The following is a 19,077-nucleotide window of genomic DNA, read 5'->3' as shown; positions in this document are numbered from 1 at the left end:
AAAATGCACAGGTATAGTATATGTGGTACGTTGCTCAACAGTAGTAACTGTGAGAGGGACCTTGGAGTCCTAGCAGGCAACCATTTAAATATGAGCCAGCAGTATGCAGCAGCTTCCAAAAAAGCCAACACAGTTCTAGGCTGCATTAACAGAGGGATAGAATCAAGATCACATGAAGTGTTAATACCACTTTATCATGCCTTGGTAAGGCCACACTTGGAATGCTGCATTCAGTTTTGATCGCCACAATGCAAAAAAGATGTTGAGACTCTAGAAAGAGTACAGAGAAGAGACACAAAGATGATTAGGGGACTGGAGGCTAAAACATATCCAGAATGGTTGAAGGAATTGGATATGTCTAGTTGAATGAAAAAAAGGACTAGGGAGGACATAATAGCAGTGTTCCAATATCTTGGGTTGCCACAAAGAAGGAGGACTCAACCTATTTGTCAAAGCACCTGAGGGTAGAACAAGAAGCAATGGGTGGAAACTAATCAAGGAAAGAAGCAACTTGGAACTAAGGAGAAATTTCCTGACAGTTAGAACAATTAATCAGTGTAACAAGTTGCCTCCAGAAGTTGTGAATGCTCCCACACTGGAAGCTTTTAAGAAGATGTTGGATAACCATTTGTCTGGTGTAGGGTTACCTCCCTAAGCAGGGGATTGGACTAGAAGACCTCCAAGGTCCCTTCCAACTCTGTTATCCTATTCTATTCTAAATCCCAGTGAAAGGGATGGTGTGTGAACTCCTCCACTGGTCTTTCTTAGCCTGAGAAATTTGGGCAGGTAGCAAAGCCTCAAGGAGATGTGTAATGAAAGCAAAGCTAGCTTGTGCACACATTACTACTCGCAAGTATAAAGTAAGCTCAAAGAACTTAGCACCAGAACAAAATTTTAAAATTTGTCCACCTGTGCTCAGAAAATAAAGTAGAAAAACAGAGGAAGAAACAACAGTTTGGGAAGTTGCAGAATAGATTTCAGTCCAGCCTTCCTGTTTCTAATTGCAATTAACATTGATAAATAAGTGTACAAATCTGATATATACTTGATTAAATAGGTAAGGTATTTTTTATTATAGCTTCTTTCACCCAACTCCATTCTGATTTAAAGGAAAAACATATTTGAAGACTATATTTGGGGGACAGAAGCTGTCACCTTCCTCAGATATTTACAGTACTTTGCACAAACTTAATTTCAAGCTCTGTTGAAGATTGTAGTTAGCTCAATTTCTTTACAAAAATGCATCACTTTAGTTTCTAAACCAGATGCATAAAAATGAGACAGGCAGATTTTTGGCTAGGAAAATAGTTTCTTGCTCGGTGCATAAAATTTAGAATAATATTGTTCCTTTTCCGCTTCTTCTTCCTCTAAACCCTCACAGTAGATATGTGGAATAACTACTATATCCTTCACATGCTTCACTGGGAGCAGTTAATTGTTTTTAAAAAATCAAGTTTTAATTCAGAAAGACTGAAATTCATGCATAGAGAATAATTTGCTTACACCCAGAATTTGCAATGAACAGCTTAACAAATTAATCAAATAAATAAATGATTCTTTTATAAATAGGGTCCAGGAGGATGTAAAAGATTTTTAAAATCCTGTTAAATAATCCAATTAATGTTAACTCATCTTCTTTTCCTAGTAGAGGTTGGCAACTCTCAATACAATTTGTCTTTTGATAGTCGTGTCCTGAACAAAATTACATTTTGGCCAAACCATGCATGTAGATTTTTCAAAGTATCATATACATTGACACCCAGTGATGAATGTGTCTTGAATCCTTCCTTGTATAATTAATTGAAATAGTTGATATTCTTCACTCTATATTATATGACCCAACAATTTCAATTTCCTTTTTTAATTATTATTCACAATTTCCCCATCTTTGCCTGTTCTTTGGAGGAACATCTCATTTTGTACACATTTCATCCATTTCAAAGGTTTCTGTTCTCCTGATTACTCTATGGGCCATTATCCATTCTACTCATTTCTTTAATTGGCATATGGGAAAAGTAAAAAGCTTCTGAAATATTGTCAAAAAAATTGCAGATTTGTCTAGGCATTCGCTTGGAGCCAACATTAAAGTACCAAATACACACAGAGACACAGAGCCCAAGGCACACAGATACACATACACACACAAATAAATATGTTTACTCTAGGAATAGAACAATAGCTAAAAGTTGGAGGTGAAGAGTTTGGAATTTTCAGTGTAGAACATCTGGAGAGCTGTGGATTAAAATTAAGTGAAAACATTTAACATCTAAAACTGTAAAAATTAATTATAGGGATTTATTCGCTTTCTATTTTCTTTTTGACAAAAATGTTCTGGGTTTGACAAGCACTCATAAAATAAAGATAATAAAGATAATTTAAGAGTTATACTAGCAGTGCATCTGCCAATCAGTATTTTTTAAAGACAGAAGATAATGAAAATGCCTCATGCAATGTTATCATAATACAATACAGTAGAGCAATTAGGACTGCTGAATCTGGGGTGCAAAATCAAAATTACCATAAGATGGTGACAAAGGATACAGAACACTCTAAATCTTTGCTGCCATCTGATGGTCATCCAATTTTTGCAGTCCAATGAAATTAGTTCATGGAGAAAATCCATCAGGTGGAAAATGACTTGATAACACAAATGATCTACCGATTATAACTGAGTATTTATCAGATAAATCCACATTTTCATTAAAGGTAGAAAAACAAGCCAGTTAAAATATAATAAAAAGAGGTAATTCAGATTTTCCCACTTATGGATCCATTTCTTTAGATCAGGGCAAGGCAAGGTTGGCTCTTCTATGACTTGTGGATTTCAACTCCCAGAATTCCTGGGCCAATCATGCTAGCTCAGGAATTCTGGGAGCTGAAGTACACATGTCATATAAGAACCAACTTTGCCTACCCCTGGATCAGGGCTATCAAACTCAGGGCCCATGGATCATATGTGTCACGTGCTGGCCACGCCCAGTTTAGCAAAGTGGGAAAAAGTCATGATACATCATGAGTTTGACCCCCCTGGTTTAGATTATTGAGTTACATGAACAAAAATTAACAAAACTGCAGATTGCAGTGAAAACCAATAGAAGAGGAAAGGATCAAAGGAGAAATCAATCCTCTAGTCACAAACCTCTTAAGAGCCTTAAACAGCGCTATAATGTTGTAAGCCGCCTTGAGTCTAAGGAGGGCAGCATAAATTAATAAATTAATAAATAAATATCATTTATACATTTGTATATTTCTTTAATGGGTGAAAAAATATTTTGAGGATTGCATTCTTTGTAAGAAATTTTGACACACAGAATAAGAGAGTGGTAAGGAAGGTTGGGATTGTCAGGAAATTTCACCTTAGATTGACCTCTCCTTGGTTAATTTCCATCCTTTACTTCTTGTTCTGCCTGCAGGTGCTTTTTTCTGTGACAGCTCCTCAAATATTGGAAGACTGCTATCATGTCACCCATAGTCATTCTCTTCGTTAGGCTAGACATATCCAATTCCTGCAAAGATTCGTCATGTTTTAGCTTCCAGCACCCCAATCAACTTTATTGTTCTTCTATGCCCTTTTTCTGGAATCTCAACATCCTTTTTTAAATCATGAGTGATCACAACTGGTATTCATAGTGTGGTTTAACCAAAGCAGTATAAAGTTACCAATACTTCATATGACCTTAATACTGTTCCTCTGTTGATTCACATAGGACTTCAACGGCTTTTTTCTGGCAGTTGCAGCACACTGCTGGCTCATATTTAAGTGGTTGTCCAGTAGGAGAGTAGTGGGTTCCTACCAAAACGGTAAAGGACGCCACACTGTGAGCAAAATGTGAGCTATAAATGAGTGCATATTTTACTGAGAGGATGATGGAACTTCAGAGGGGTTGACTTTAAAATAAAACATACTTTGCCTTTACATTTACTTTAGGCACGGTAAACCATAACATAATTTGTCGCTACAGAGCACTGCACACCTAGACAACTAGACACAAGAACAGGTTTTTCCTGAACGCCACCACACTGCTAAACAATTAATTCCCTCAACACTGTCAAAGTACTGTATTTACTAAGTCTGCACTATTATTACTATTGGTTTTTCTCATCATTCCTATCACCCATTTCCTCCAACTTATGACTGTATGACTGTAACTTGTTGCTTGTATCCTAAGATTTCTACTAATATGTATTATTTCTTCATTGCTTATTTGAGCCCTATGACAATTATTAAGTGTTGTACCTCATGATTCTTGACAAATTTATCTTTTCTTTTATGTACACTGAGAGCATAAAGACCAATACCTTGTGTGTCCAACCACACTTGTCCAATAAAGAATAAAGAAAGAATTCGTTTTACTTCGAAGGGGGAATGAGAACCACGAACAGATACAGCGCTATTTATACAAGGAGCGACAAGGTCGGCATCCCGGCTTTGCCTCGCGCCCGCCGCAACGCAAAGCTCCCACGGAAGCCTCTTATGCAAAGCCCTCCTTCCAGTCTTGATTCCCAGCAAACCGCGCTTTAACTCGGGGGAGGCCTTGGGCCTTGCGTTGCATCTTGGTACATGTAGTCCTAGATGACTCCTTCATTAAAATAATAATGAGGAAAGGGGGCGTAGACTGCGGCCGCTTCTAGGAAGTGTGCCCGTGCGCGTTTCGTAGGCGGGCTGGTTGTGTGCTTCCCCGCTTTGAAAGCGCTTCGCTGGTTGCGGCTTCTGAGGTGGGCGCCTTTTGGGGGACGAGGGAGGAAAAGTTGGGTTTTGCATGTTGCTAATGCACGGGCTGGAAGGAGGCAAAAAGGGAAAGTGGTGGACTTGTTAGCTTAATTCGGCAGGCGGGCGAAAACGGCACCGCAAAAAGTAGTTTATTTTATTTACCACAGGGCCAATTTCGCGGCAAACCTTGAGAAAGTTCAGGCAGACTCTTCCCTCCAAAAACTCTTGAAGGAGGACGTTTCTGAGTTACATTGACGGCTGCTTTGGGACCCGCAGGAGAATTGTTACGAAGTTTATTGTTTTGCTTGGCGGGGAGAGCGGGTTAAAACTTTTTTTTTTTGTCTTCCTCAGCACTGACAGAAAAATCTTGATAAATGTTCCCTCTTTCTCTCACATGGTGGCTTTTCCCTGACGAATAAAACAAAATTTGCTGAAATAAAAGTTACGTATTATTTCCTCTGAGAACTTCAGTTTCCTCAGCATACGTGCCTTTAATATTAGCCAAGCCTGCCACTTTATGATATTACAGATTATTTTCTCTTAGTTGTACACTTAGTCCATCCTAAAATTAAATGTTCAGGCTTATCCCCCCCCCCCAAAAAAAAACAATAAAACTGAAACTGGAAAAAGTTATGAAAGGATTTCTGTGAGGAAAACGTGGATACACACAAATGTTCCACCAATGGTAAAATCTACCTCATTTTTAGTGCACCCCCCTTTTTTTTAGTTATATTGAACAACATATAGCAGAATATGCCATGCTTATTAAAAGGATGTGAGCCTTTACTATTTCAAATTATTATTTTGTCAGCTTTGGAATCAAAGACCATTTGGAATTAACTAACTGGGAAAAAGACTAGTAGCCAGCAGCAGATTCCAATACTATGTTCAATTTTTTTATCCTTAGAGAAGAAGCATGTATTTTTAGATGTATGAGGAAGATAAAGAACACTAAACTAGATTTCACTCTATCTTCCTAATTTATACCAACATATTAACATTTGAACCTGAAGGAGAAACTGCAACATTTGGAGATGTATGTTTGAGTTAATGTAATTAAGACATCTCCAGAAAGTACTGAAGAAATATTCCTAAATAGCAAAAACAGAAAACAAGTATATAATGGAGATTGAATGAAGAACTACAGGCTTTCCCTAACCAATCTATTCAGAAATTGAGCTGGTTTTAAATCAGGAAGGTTTGATTGTTCTGGTTGAGTAATGGGAGAAAATAAAAAATGCTTTTTAAAAGACACTTCTCAATATTAAAAAGAATATTTTGAGGAATGCCTCAGAATTTTATAATTATAATTGTAATTGAATATTAAGAGTTATAGGAATTCCTATAATATTTGAGCATCATTAATACTAGACATGCATAACTATTTTGGTATATAATTGGTATATAATATATAACTAATTTGGTATATAGTTGGTATATAAATCCAATATATAATTAGAAAAGCTAATTGTATTTAATCTCTATATTAATAGCATGTTTTTACTCCTTTTCCTTTATAATTGCAGATTGGATAATGAAAGAATTGATTCACCAAAGATGCATTTGTTCTAGAATGGCCTGTGAGTTACAAGAAATCATGCTAAGAATCTAGAATATTTCCGAAAAATGACAATTCCCATACTCTGTTACCTCAAAGAGTCATTTACTGAAACTTCAGCTACTGTACCTGAAAAGTTAAAACACTGGAAATTTCTGAACTAAAGAAGTAAATTCTTTATTTAAAAAATGAATTTTTCTAGAGCAGAAAATTCTTGCTTTCTGCTTCTCTTGGTAATCTTTCAAGTTATATTCTTCTTGATACTTTATCGAGGCAGCAGTTCAGTTTTATTTCAGGATCATTTACAAATGCAAAAGTCATTGGACTATTCAAAATCAGAAGATGTCTATATAAATCTTAGTTTATTCACTCCTCCTACTCATAAGACCACTATAAAGACTTGTGCACCACAGTCAAACATACTTGGTATGTATAAAATGATATGCACATTTTTTTTCTGTTTTCTTAATAGGATGATCTATGTCAGTATGATTTGACTAGCATTTGAAAGTTATACTGTATTATTTTTATTCTTCTGTGACAACTCTCGCCTATAAATGGTTATTAGAAGTACACCAACACAAGATCCTAAGACTTACTAGACAATAATTGGTATAGATTTCCTCTATTCATTTTCTGAAGGTCACTTATGAACATGACTGCTATTACTACAGTATGCATTAATAGCTGCTGTCACTTTTGCTACAAGGTAGGTCAAAATAATATAGACTAGTTTTGTAAAATGACAGTTTATTCATTTGTCTAGGCTTATATTTCATTCCAATCATACCTGAACCTGTTTACAGACATCCCAAAACAGTAATAAAATTAAAACATAACATTATTTATTTATTTATTTATTCGATTTTTATGCCGCCCTTCTCCTTAGACTCAGGGCAGCTTACAACATGTTAGCAATAGCACTTTTTAACAGAGCCTGCCTATTGTCCCCACAATCCGGGTCCTCATTTTACCCACCTCGGAAGGATGGAAGGCTGAGTCAACCTTGAGCCGGTGATGAGATTTGAACCACTGACCTTCAGATCTACAGTCAGCTTCACTGGCCTCCAGTACAGCACTCTACCTGCTGCGCCACCTCAGCTCATAATGTAGTAAAATTATAATTTCAGTTGCTTTCCTTTCCCATCTCTGGCAAAACAGTAAGTACAAGTCTCTTTATTGTGGTAGAAGTTATTAATTTTACTCAATTATACATTATTCTACTTGCACTAATGCATTAGGAATAGATTTGGATACATATTTCTGTAAACCTTTTGTTTTTAGTGTTTATAGTCTGGTTTTTTGTTTAAATATAAAGCAGAAATAACAGTATGGTAAAGTTAAGATGAAAGGCAAGAGAACCATAATGCAATATATCCTGCATTTTATTTCACAAAGCTTACCCAACTCATTTTGATCAGTGAAAATGTGTCAGCTAGACCAACTGCTGTTTCCTGAATTTTACTCCTGTTTGGAAACCATTATGTATTTCAATACTATTATGAATTTCCAATCCAAATACAAGGCATGTAATATCTGCCTTGATCTGAATGATTTAGTTGGAAATTGTATTCTAGGTAATTTATATGCATTATGTGATTTTACTTACCATGGAAAAATGTGTGTACCTAGATTAAATATGATAGAACTGAAAATTGAAATACTTTTGTAAGAAAGGTGTTTATTAACTTTTTAATGAGCATTTATACAGATTTTCATAAAGGAAAAAAACGTTCAATGTAGCTTGATTTAGTGTTTACAATAATAACAGTTTTCACTTCTTTTTTATCACCTTTTTCCTAATGCGACTGTAAGATAGACTTCAGAAAACCTTTCATTTTATATTAACTGCTGCTCGGCATAATGTTCTAACATAGACAAATTTGTATAATTGATCCAAAGAAAACAAATTGGAGCTTTGAAAATGGCTTACTTGAGTAACTCATAGAGATGAGATCCAAAGTTCACGTGGGTTCTTTGTTGCAATGCTAAAACATTGTTAATGAAATATTCAAACATAACCAGTATTTTACATGAGAGTACAATTAGAAATACTTCTAGAAAAAAAATAGTAAAAATCAGACATGCTTTTTGAAATATGAACAAATCTGCTAAGCTTTTCATAATTTTCTTTTTCTCATTTGTCAATCCATATTTTATGCAGTTGGACTCTTAACCATCACCTTTGATCTACTACCCAGTGAAAGAACAATTATTCACAAAAATCCGTATGTCCAGTTGGGTGGCTGTTACAGCCCACCTCATTGTCTAGCCCGCTACAAAACTGCTGTAATTGTACCATGCAGGGACTATGAAAAGCAGTTGCATCAATTTCTCTATTACCTTCATCCCTTTCTCCAACGTCAACAGGTTAGCTATTGTATCTACTTGATTCATCAGGTAAGCCAAACTACTAAAGCAAGTCTGTAATTGAGTACAGATGCTATCTGATGATACTGGAAATAATTACAAGATACTGATACTGGTAATAATTACATATAGATCTATTGCTATATTAGCAGGTCTAGACAGGCCTTCTCCAGCTTCATATTCTGAGTCAATATCATTTGGAAACTGGACAAATCCATGATTCCTTGGGTCATCATTTCAGAGCTATTTCTGTACCTTATTTCAGTTTCCGGTCACAATTCAAAGTGTTGGTTATGACCTATAAAGCCCTTCATGGCATCGGACCAGAATATCTCCAAGACCGCCTTCTGCTGCATAAATCCTAGCGAGCGACCAATTAGGTCCCACAGAGTTGGCCTTCTCCGGGTCCTGTCGACCAAACAATGTTGTCTGGCAGGACCCAGGGGAAGAGCCTTCTCTATGGCAGCCCTGGCCCTCTGGAACCAACTCCCCCCGGAGATTAGGACTGCCCCCACTCTCCTTGCCTTTCGCAAACTCCTTAAAACCCACCTCTGCCGTCAGGCATGGGGGAATTGATTTCCCTGGGCCGTCTCTGCTTTATATATGATCTGTATGAGATATATGATTGTTTTTATATTAAGGGTTTTAAATTGTTTTAAACTATTGGATTTGTATTGTTTTGTTGTTTTAAGCCGCTCCGAGTCTCCAGAGAGGGGCGGCATACAAATCTAATAAATAAATAAAAATAAATAAATAAATAAATTGTTGCCTAAGCCTTCAATGGTGGCTGGGCATGTCTTGAAAATTTATTTAAAATTCTGGGTGATATTCAGAGAAACATCTGCCTTGAAAATAACCTATATTGAATATATAGTTAATCAAACGTTACAAGCTGACCATAGGAAACGTTTTGTATTACAGTAATACCTCGTCTTACGAACTTAATTGGTTCCGGAGGTAGATTTGTAAGGCGAAAAGTTCGTAAGACGAAACATTGTTTCCCATAGGAAACAATGTAAAAGCAATTAATGCATGCAAAAAGAAAAAAAAATCACAAAATGGCCCTCCGCTGGGCTGTGCCGCCCGGCTGTCACCTTTTAAAACAGCCGGGGGGCTTCTCGGCGTTCTCCCGAAACCGAACCAGTCGGACGTCTTCATGACGTCAAAGCTCCGCCCATGGAATTCCCTATTGGGATTCCCCACCTCCTTTCCAGCCTCCAGGTTGGCCGAAAACACCGCCGCCGATCGCAAAAACGGCGCTCCACCGAACGGCGCTGCCCGGCTGTAACCTTCTGAAAAAGCCGGGCGCTTCTCGGTGGCCTCCGCAACCCAAACCAGAAAAGTTTGGGTTCAGGTTCGGGAGAACGCTAGAAGTCCCCCAGCTGTTTTAAAAGGTGACAGCCGGGCGACGGCACCCAGTGGAGCGCCATTTTGCGATCTGCGGTGGGTTCATAAGCCGAAAAAAGTTCATAAGAAGAGGCAAAAAATTTCCGAACCCCAGGTTCGTATCATGAGGGGTTCGTATCACGAGGTCAAACTGTATGTCTAAATATTTTTATGTGACAATATTTTATAAAATTTTCCAAGTTTTAATTTCATGGAAGTCATGGGTCCTGGATTTTTGACGCATTCTGTAAAGTATCTCATTTAAGGTACCCATTTTATTGAAACAGTTTTGCCTATAGTGTATCATTTCAGTTAAAGGTTATAGACATGAGTTTTAGTAGTATATAATTTCTGAGAAGCCTAAATACATGGAGAGAAGACTGCTTTAAAGTCCTTATAAAAGTAGAAACTGCTCTAGACATTATAAAGAAAGATGAAATTTCAACAATGATAATACTTTTCAAAATATGCATGGTTCATATTCCAATAAATCAGTTTCTATATCAGTCTGGGAGAAACTATGTTTACAGCCTTCTCAAAATCATTGTATTGATGTTCCTTTGAAATAATGTTCCATTTATATTTTCTGTTAATATGAATAGAATAGAATACTGAATAGAAAAGCTCATTTGAAAGTTGTTAGTTTTACTATTTAATTTTAGGGCATTCGGAGAGTATCTAATTGAAAATCAAATATGTATTTTAGAGAGATTAAATGAAACCTGATGAGTCTATATATTACAATGGACTCTCATCCAGTTTACATGGATAGCTTTAGTGTAACAAGAGATCCGAGAACCAAATGGACCTTATTCTTCTGTTATTTAGAAGAGTCATAAAGAACTTTTTTACCAATGACAGAGTCAAATTTTTCTTATTTTTAATGTTGTTTTTGTGATTTCTGGCTGATGGAGCCGCCCAGTTACTTAAAAGTAGCATACAAATTTAATACATCCTTTTTATTATAGTTTATTAGGCTAAATTTGGCATTTTATCCATTTATCAAGTCCTTCTCCAAAAATTGGGATAAGAATCATGTCTGAGTGTTGGATCGCTTTTCTCTTGTTTTAAATTATACAGTATATCCTTAATTGTTTTTGTGAACTTGCATTACCTATTTTCCTTCCTATTCTGTTTTTCTGCTCATTTTTCAGCCCCTTTATCTTGCATCTGAGTACTTCTAGGAAAGGGCACTGAAGGTCATTAAGCTCATGTACCTTTTTGAAATTTAGTCAGAAAAACTGCTACTACTGATTTTTATTTTTAGCTACCTTACACTAACATACTTCTCCTTTGTTTCTCCTCCCTAGCTCTTTTCACAGTATCCGGAGTGTATGTTGATCACAGATAAATTTTATTTTTTATGAATATAGGACTAACAAGTGGTTCAATGTTCACAACCATTGATCATCCAGTACCAACACAACTCATCCAATCACATCAGCTTTTTGTAAAATGAATACAATACAGATATTATGAAGAGTCATTATGTCAGACTTCAATGTTGTTATGTTACTTGATTGAGTGACATGTTTTCTTTCCAGGCTGGAACTGGTCCATTTAACAGAGCAAAGCTCCTTAATGTTGGCGTCCATGAGGCCATGAAAGACAATGATTGGGACTGTCTGCTTCTACATAATATGGATCTTATTCCAGAAAATGACTATAATCTTTATGTCTGTGATAAATATTATCCCAAACACTTATCCACTGCTATTGACAAGTTATATTACCGGTAATGTCTAAGAATGTGAGAGTAAATATCTTACGAAATAAAATAATCTGAACAAATAGGGTTTATTGGATATATTTACTAATTCATTATTTGAGTAGTGTATATGTAAAAGTGTGAGTGCATCTAAATCTATATGAAGAAACTTATTTATATGCACTTTTTAAAAATTAATTCCAGAACCTTTTTATGTTCCGCCCAGGAGATCTGTTGTCATTTGGATTAAATTTATATATTTTTTGAATAATATTTTAAACATTTAGGAATTATACCTACATGTGGCAGCACATAAGTATCTTATTTTTAAAAAGTTACTGCATGGGTTTATTTTATTAGATAATCAAGCAATGATTTTCAAAAGTCATACTAACTTTGTAATATGCAATATGGGTAAATTCATATGTTGAAATATTTTCTGATATTAAGTATATTTATTTGGACATCAACCCTATATATTTAAAATGATTTTTATATATTTCAGAATTATATATAGAATTTGCTTGTAAGTTTATTGAAGTTTCCATAATAATTTTTTCACAATTTAATTATTGCATAACTACCTTTTCTCTGGGTTCTAGATCCCTTCAGTTATATTACTTTAACTACAACAGCTTATAAAGTACAGTATATCTGCCTTAAAATGATAATTGACTGAAAGTCAGCTGTTAAGAATTTAAACACGTCTTTCTGGTCCCAGTCCAGAATTTTAATTGTTACAGCCCATTGATTTTCTAATGTTCATTCCTAGTTTAGTGCAACAAAAATCACTATGGTTGTGTGATTGTTTTTTTATAAGAAGGGATTTAAATTGCTTTTAACATTAGATGTGTACATTGTGTTTTGCTGTTGTGAGCCGCTCCGAGTCCTTGGAGAGGGGCAACATACAAATCTAATGAATAATAATAATAATAATTATTATTATTATTACTATTACATTATTATTATTATTATTATTATTATTACTACTATTACATTATTATTATTATTATTATTAATTATTATTATTATTAACACTAGCATTCTAATTAATGAAATATATTAGACAGGTGTTAAAGGGCTGGAGCAAAGAAAAAGTATCCAAGTATATTTGCTTGTATGATGAATCTGTGTCTTTACTTATAAAATCATACACATTACCGTAAGTTTATTTTCCTGTGCAGCTTGCCATATTCATCTGTTTTTAGTGGTGTTACTGCTTTGACCCCAGACCACTACATGAAGATAAATGGGTTTCCAAACACATACTGGGAGCGACTTGATGAAGATGATGACATTGCAGAAAGGTATTTATTTACTGAAATGTTCAAGCATTAAAGTTTTAAGCAAGATAAATATTGTAGGTCTTAAACAAAGAAGATATTCTTTTTTCATCAGCTATTGTTAGTGAATGCTATCCATGTAGAAAGTATTCTCCAATCAAATAACTACTTTATACCTTTTACTAAAGTTTTTGAAGAAAAATGAAGCTAAGGCCATCATATTTTGTAATTACGATATATTATAATCATTTTAAAGGTTGAAATGAATCTGAATATCATCACATATTGTCTTGCTTAACTTGGCATTTCAAGTTATCTTGAAACCACTTAGAGAGGGCTGTAAAGTACTGTGAAGCAGTATATAAGTGTTATTGCTATCTTAATATTCCGTATCAGTCAGATTATAATACTGTATAGTAAATAGCTATTCAATAAGAATTGTGTCAAAATTCTAGTTTATCTAGGAAATTACTAGAAGTTTTTAAACAGCTTTTGCCTGTTTTCCCAAAACACTTATTTATAGTCCAAAGCTTGGGTATCTTTGTTTTTTAATCAATCTATAGTCAGTAAACCATGCTGATGTTTAATTGGTAAGCTTATCCATATGTACTCATTATACTTTTTGAGAAATTAGCTTTGGTGCTAAAATCTAATAATTGTGATTTTATCACTGTCCATATGCTAAATTAAAAGGTACTTTGCTGCTTTACTTCTATAGGCTCCTGATACAATAACGTGTCTTAGTAATGGAAGTCCTCAACTAAAATTCTTAAGTCTAATATAAGAGCCCATTTGATGATTTGGTTAGCATCAATAAATCTGGAATTATTAGATTGGCTACTGTCCAATATACAAAAATGTTTAACTCCATTGTTGTTGTTTTACTTTATTATTGTAATAAATACTAAGTCCTTTTTAAATTTAAATCATGCAAATTGCTGGAACTTTTTTGCTGTGTGTGATTTTACAGTCACGTACCTGAAATTAAAACATTCTTCGCATGCATTTTAAAATAAGCACAATTTCAACCCGTACTTTTCATAAGAAAGTAAGCTCACTATATTTTGTCATTTGTCCATGCTTGTCAAAAGAAACTGCAATTCTAGCACAATTCTATCAAGCATATTCTGACATTCCTGCTGCATACCAGCTGCTTCCAAATTATACCTGTCAGTTATAATAGTTTCATTATTAACAATCAGTTTGGAGCATTATTAGATTATAAAAGATCTAATATGCATCCACTCAGTATTTAATCTGTTTTCCATAATATATAAAATTCTTTTTCCTTCAGCTAGTTCAAAAGGTGTAATTTAGATTGTCATCTAATAGAATTAAAATTTATTTCATACCATTTCTCAAAATAATAAATAAAATACCCACAAAAACATTTGAAGAAGACCTCAAAATGGCTATCCTTAGCAAGTGCTTTATAACCAATAAATAATATTTTCACTATATTTAGTACCAGACATGCTTAAGTATTTTGTCACATCATTTTATTATAAAAAATATAGAAACAATGGTATAATCTCAAAATTCAAAAATCAGGAAATAGGTTCCCTACCAGAATTATTGACTGCATTTCTTATAGCAATTACAAGACTAAAGAAGGGAATGAATATTTAAAGCTATAAACTTATTTTAGCCAGAAAAGGGAACAGCATTATTTACTGTATAAAAAGTAGCTTTTTCAATTGTACATTTGCCTGTTTTCTTATTGAGGAAGTTATTTTTCCTACTATGTTTTATTTCAAAAAGGATCCATATAGCAGGAATGAAAATAATTAAGGTTCCTCTTCATGTTGGACGTTACAAAATGGTGGGTTATGGACAAACAGCTAGCCCTTTGCCAAATCTAAAAAGGTGAATGCATTTATTTCTTTGTGTTTTCTTAAACAAAAAGAAATTGTTCACGTATAACACTGCAGATAAAATTGCTATCTGTCATATATCTACGGTATTTTAAATTGAAGTAGAGCCATCTTATACTGTTGATCCAGAATGCAGTGGCAGAATTGCTGTGGTTAGTCGTGAGTAACCAGAGCAGTTCCTGCAACATTGATGTAATAGATCAATGTAGATACTGCATCAATGCAGTGGGAGTTACTCTGGTTACCAGTAAATTTGTCTTTACAGTTCAAGAGGCTGATCACTACAGGTAGTCCTTCCTTGTGACAATTGGGACCAGCAGCTCCATTACTAAGTTATTTTTTTAGCACTGTCATAACTTTGAATAGTTTGCCCTCTCACACAACAGTGAATGTTGTCCTTTCAAAAGGTGGAAAGATGATTCTTCTGGAGGACCTTTGGTGATTAATTTTAACAGCAATGTTACATTCAATAATTGTTAACTTATTGTTAATATTTTCATTAAATTAAAAATATAATTAAAGTAGCAATATAATTGACTTGTATGTATGTTTTTTAGGCTATCTAGGCTCCTTTTAAACAGTTGATTTTTAAAAAAGAAATATTTGTAGCCAGTGGCAGAGCTAAATATTTTAACTATATATCAGCCAACCACAGCAAATATATTTAAATATAGTACCAGTAATATATATTCTGGAAGTGTGAATTGCAGCTTTATTGGAACTGCCAAACATAAATGCTGTTTGGTTAGTAATTGCATCATCTGACCTAGAAACTCTCCTCCATCTTATTCATGATAAACTGCTTATTACTAGAAGGGAGAGATATCTATAAAGCCTATCTACTTATTTCAAAAAATTGTTTCCAATATTCAAAAGTAAACATTCTCCTAAAGGCAAAAACAACAGCACCAATCACATGGGTTGAAAATTGAACATTTATTACGTCTAGTTACTTAGAATCAGAGAAGGCTGGCTCTATCCCTCCTTTTCCCACCTCTTCCATTGTCCGGTGTTTTGCATGATAAATTAGAACAGCAATTTCCAATGGGGGCCAATGTCCCATGGGGAAGGGGGGATTTGATTTTTAATGGGGGCAATTGGAACCTTGTTTAAACCAAGTTTTAGGCTTCCTCTGTATGAGTAGGAATATGGATTAGAAAATGGAGTATAATCCCAGTTCAAATTGCATCAATGAGATCTCAGGACAAACGTTTTTCACCAAAATCAGCTGGTTGGTTTCTCTGACTTCTCTGGCTATAATTCTTTTTTTTTAATTAGCCCAAATGACTATACAGTATATGGTTGGAGTCTCACCTAGACTACTTTTTAAACTCTGACAATATATTTTTCCATAATGGATGTTCCATTCATGAAGAACAACTGATATACAGTATGTCCTTAATAATATTAATTTTCTCTCTTATGAAGATTCTTCTTAGAAATATATTAGAAACAAGTTTCCATTTGTCTATGCCTGTTTTGTAATATGAGAAACAATTTCCTTTTGCCTTTCTAAAAAGTTAGTAATAAAACATTGTTTGATTTGCCTTTCTATATGCAAAATATTCCTGGTTTATCTAAACTGGAATCTTCCTTTCCCTAGGCCTGCTGAATTGCATACTTCCCAAACATGGAAAGACGATGGAACAAATTCTCTTGTCTTCAAACTCTTAGAAAAGAAGAAAAAATATCTTTATACACACATTATGGTAGATATTGGAGCCACGCCAGCATTACCACCTCCAAGTAGAAGAAAAAGGGATAACACTTGATTTTGGTATCATCTGAAGCTTTCAAATCCTTTTTACAAGCTAAACTCACCAGGAATGTAACGAGGGAAAATAGAATGCTGCTTTTGCATGCATTTGACCAAATTAAACAGGAGCCTAATACAGGATACTGAAGAAACCATATATGGGGTAGATTTGTTTTGCTTCATTGACATTAACAACATAGAAATAATCCTATCTTGTTCTGCAGTAAATGTCAGAAGCTAGGAGTTAGTTCTGGTATAGAAATTGTCAAGTACCAGCAACAAATTGGTCCATAAACAATTGCAAAATATCTACTGAATCCTGTAATCTTTTCTAACTTGCACAAGTCTTCTGCATAGCAAATATTTTTAAAAGTTACATTAATGTTAACTTATTACCAATTTTTCAGGAAATATATGAATTTGGAATTGGTTTATGGGTCTCCTTTTGACAGGTATTTCATTGGAAAATTCAGTTTTCAATACCCATATTTTAAGGAAGCTAATTTTTAATTATATACGTGTTATTTTAAAAATATTTTACTGAATTTCAAGAAACCTCAATTTAAAAGTATTAATAAATATGTTAAGTATTAGAATGAACCAATTGTGTACTTCTTTAACACATTTCATTGGAGTCTTGTGTTATTTTAAAAGGTTTAATATATTTGTGTAGACTCAAACTGATGAGATAGAACAGCTGTTTATGTATTTACCATATTAAAAATATGGAATTAATGGAGATTTACCTTGTATTATATCTCACATTTATAGCTTACTGAATCATCATAGCAATCCTACAGCAAGGCAGAGTAGGAAATCTATAAATATTTAAGCAATATTTCTGTTTGTTCAAAGCACCAATCTTGAATCTTTTTCCTTCTGCCCATTTGTTAATCAGTTGAGAAAATAAGGATTGTTTGCCTTTCAAACTTATGTAGTTTGCTGGTAGCTACCCTGACAATATAAAAATAATTTGATTTTGAATAGCTTGAACACTCTTTCTGTGTTAAACCATAGGATAATTTGTATGTTTAGTTCTAAGACAGTGGTTCTCAACCTGTGGGTCGCGACCCCGGCGGGGGTCGAATGACCAAAACACAGGGGTTGCCTAATGCCATCAGAAAATTATGTTTTTGATGGTTTTAACCCAGTGGTCCCCAAACTACGGCCCGCAATACCCGTCCATTCACTGCGGTCTGCTGGGGCGGCGAGGAAAGCGGGCCTGCAATTGGCCCTTTCTTTCCCACCTTTAGGGAGAGGAACTGTTGCTGCCCTATGGCAGAGCAGCAACAGTTCCTCTCCCTAAAGGCGAGAAAGAAAGGGGCCAATTGCAGGCCCGCTTTCCTCCCTGCCCCTTTGCTCCCCTCCTCCTCCAGATGCACAGCAGCAGTCCCTCCGGTGCCGCTTTTTTGCTTCTTCGGGTCCGGGATTTTGCACCGGTGAGGTTTGCGCGCTTTAGGGCACTTTTGGCGTTGGGCAAGGACTCGGGGTGGGGGAGGGTCTGCTACGGAGAGGAAGAGAGAGAAGGAGTGCCGCTTTTTTGCTTCTTTGCCCCCCCGCGGGGCGGGTGCTGGGCTCTGTGTTCAGCCTGGAAGCCCTGCAAGAACGGCTGGAGGTGCTGAAGGCGCTGCAGGACCAGTACCTCCGGGGCTGTAAGTATCGGACCCCCGGTGCGGCATCCTGCCAGCCTCTCGCTCCCCCCACAACCCCCCCCCCCCCCCCGTGCTTCAGCCGATGCTTGTGTGCCCCGGCAGGCGCTTTCCCCAACCGCCCCTCACCACCTCCGTACGAGCCGTTGGCCTCTCTGCCACCGCCTCCCTCTCGGGCACATGGTGCATGAAAGAGCAAGAGCAAGAGAGAGAGACACACAGAGAGGGAGAGAGAAAGAGAAAGGAAGAGAATAGAAAAGGAGAGTGAGCAAGAGAGAGAGAGTGGGGGGAGAGAAAAAGGAAGGAAGAGAGAAGAAAAGGAGAGACAGCAAGAGAGAGAGACAGAGAGAGAGAAAGAGGAAGGAAGAGAAGAAAAGGAGAGAAAGGAAGAGAATAAAAAGAGAGAGAAAGAGGAAGGAAGAGAAAGCAAGAGAGACAGAGAGCAAGAGAGAGGGGGGAACGAGGAAGAGAGGAAGGAAGAGAGAAAAAAAGGAGAGAGAAAGAGAGCAAGAGAGAGAAGAAAAGGAGAGAGAGAAAGAGGAAAGAAGAGAGAAAAAGAGACAGAGAGCAAGAGAGAGACAGAAAGGGGGAGAGAAAGAGAGGAAGGAAGAGAGAAGAAAAGTAGAGAGAAAGACAGAGAGAGGGGGAGAAAGAAAGAAAGCAAGAGAGAAAAAAAGTGAGGGGGAGGGAATGTGAGAGAAAAAGAAAAATGAGAAAATGATGGAGGGAAAGAACGAAGAAGAGGAAAAAACAAATTAGAGAAGGAAAAAAGGGAGAGGGAA

At 35.8% G+C, this 19,077-nt stretch overlaps 1 protein-coding gene and 1 long non-coding RNA gene across 7 annotated transcripts; one reads left to right on the top strand and one right to left on the bottom strand.

The window, feature by feature from the left end:
* Nucleotides 1-1,290: 1,290 nt before the first annotated feature.
* Nucleotides 1,291-4,482, bottom strand: LOC139167258 (uncharacterized). Its single transcript, XR_011559093.1, has 3 exons — nt 4,300-4,482; nt 3,357-3,506; nt 1,291-2,232 (listed from the first exon to the last, which is right to left on the bottom strand). It is a non-coding gene; the product is annotated as an uncharacterized lncRNA (long non-coding RNA).
* Nucleotides 4,483-4,620: 138 nt separating this feature from the next.
* LOC139166426 (beta-1,4-galactosyltransferase 3-like) lies at nt 4,621-17,381 on the top strand. Of its 6 annotated transcripts, none has more exons than XM_070749928.1 (7): nt 4,621-4,716; nt 6,238-6,695; nt 8,434-8,669; nt 11,570-11,760; nt 12,918-13,040; nt 14,778-14,882; nt 16,494-17,381. In XM_070749928.1, the coding sequence occupies exons 2-7, from the start codon at nt 6,458-6,460 to the stop codon at nt 16,660-16,662; spliced, it is 1,062 nt and encodes a 353-aa protein (XP_070606029.1). In that variant the 5' UTR covers nt 4,621-4,716; nt 6,238-6,457; the 3' UTR covers nt 16,663-17,381. The 6 variants fall into 6 exon arrangements, with proteins under 6 accessions (XP_070606029.1, XP_070606025.1, XP_070606027.1 ...); XM_070749924.1 differs by having other exon boundaries at nt 4,625-4,716; nt 12,942-13,040; XM_070749929.1 differs by having other exon boundaries at nt 4,629-4,716; nt 6,238-6,291.
* The last annotated feature ends 1,696 nt before the right edge of the window (nt 17,382-19,077 follow it).

Source organism: Erythrolamprus reginae, chromosome 4 (genome assembly GCF_031021105.1).
Source record: "Erythrolamprus reginae isolate rEryReg1 chromosome 4, rEryReg1.hap1, whole genome shotgun sequence".
In the NCBI taxonomy this organism is placed as follows: Eukaryota; Metazoa; Chordata; class Lepidosauria; order Squamata; family Dipsadidae; genus Erythrolamprus; species Erythrolamprus reginae.
This window is presented reverse-complemented; position numbering and strand designations above follow the sequence as displayed.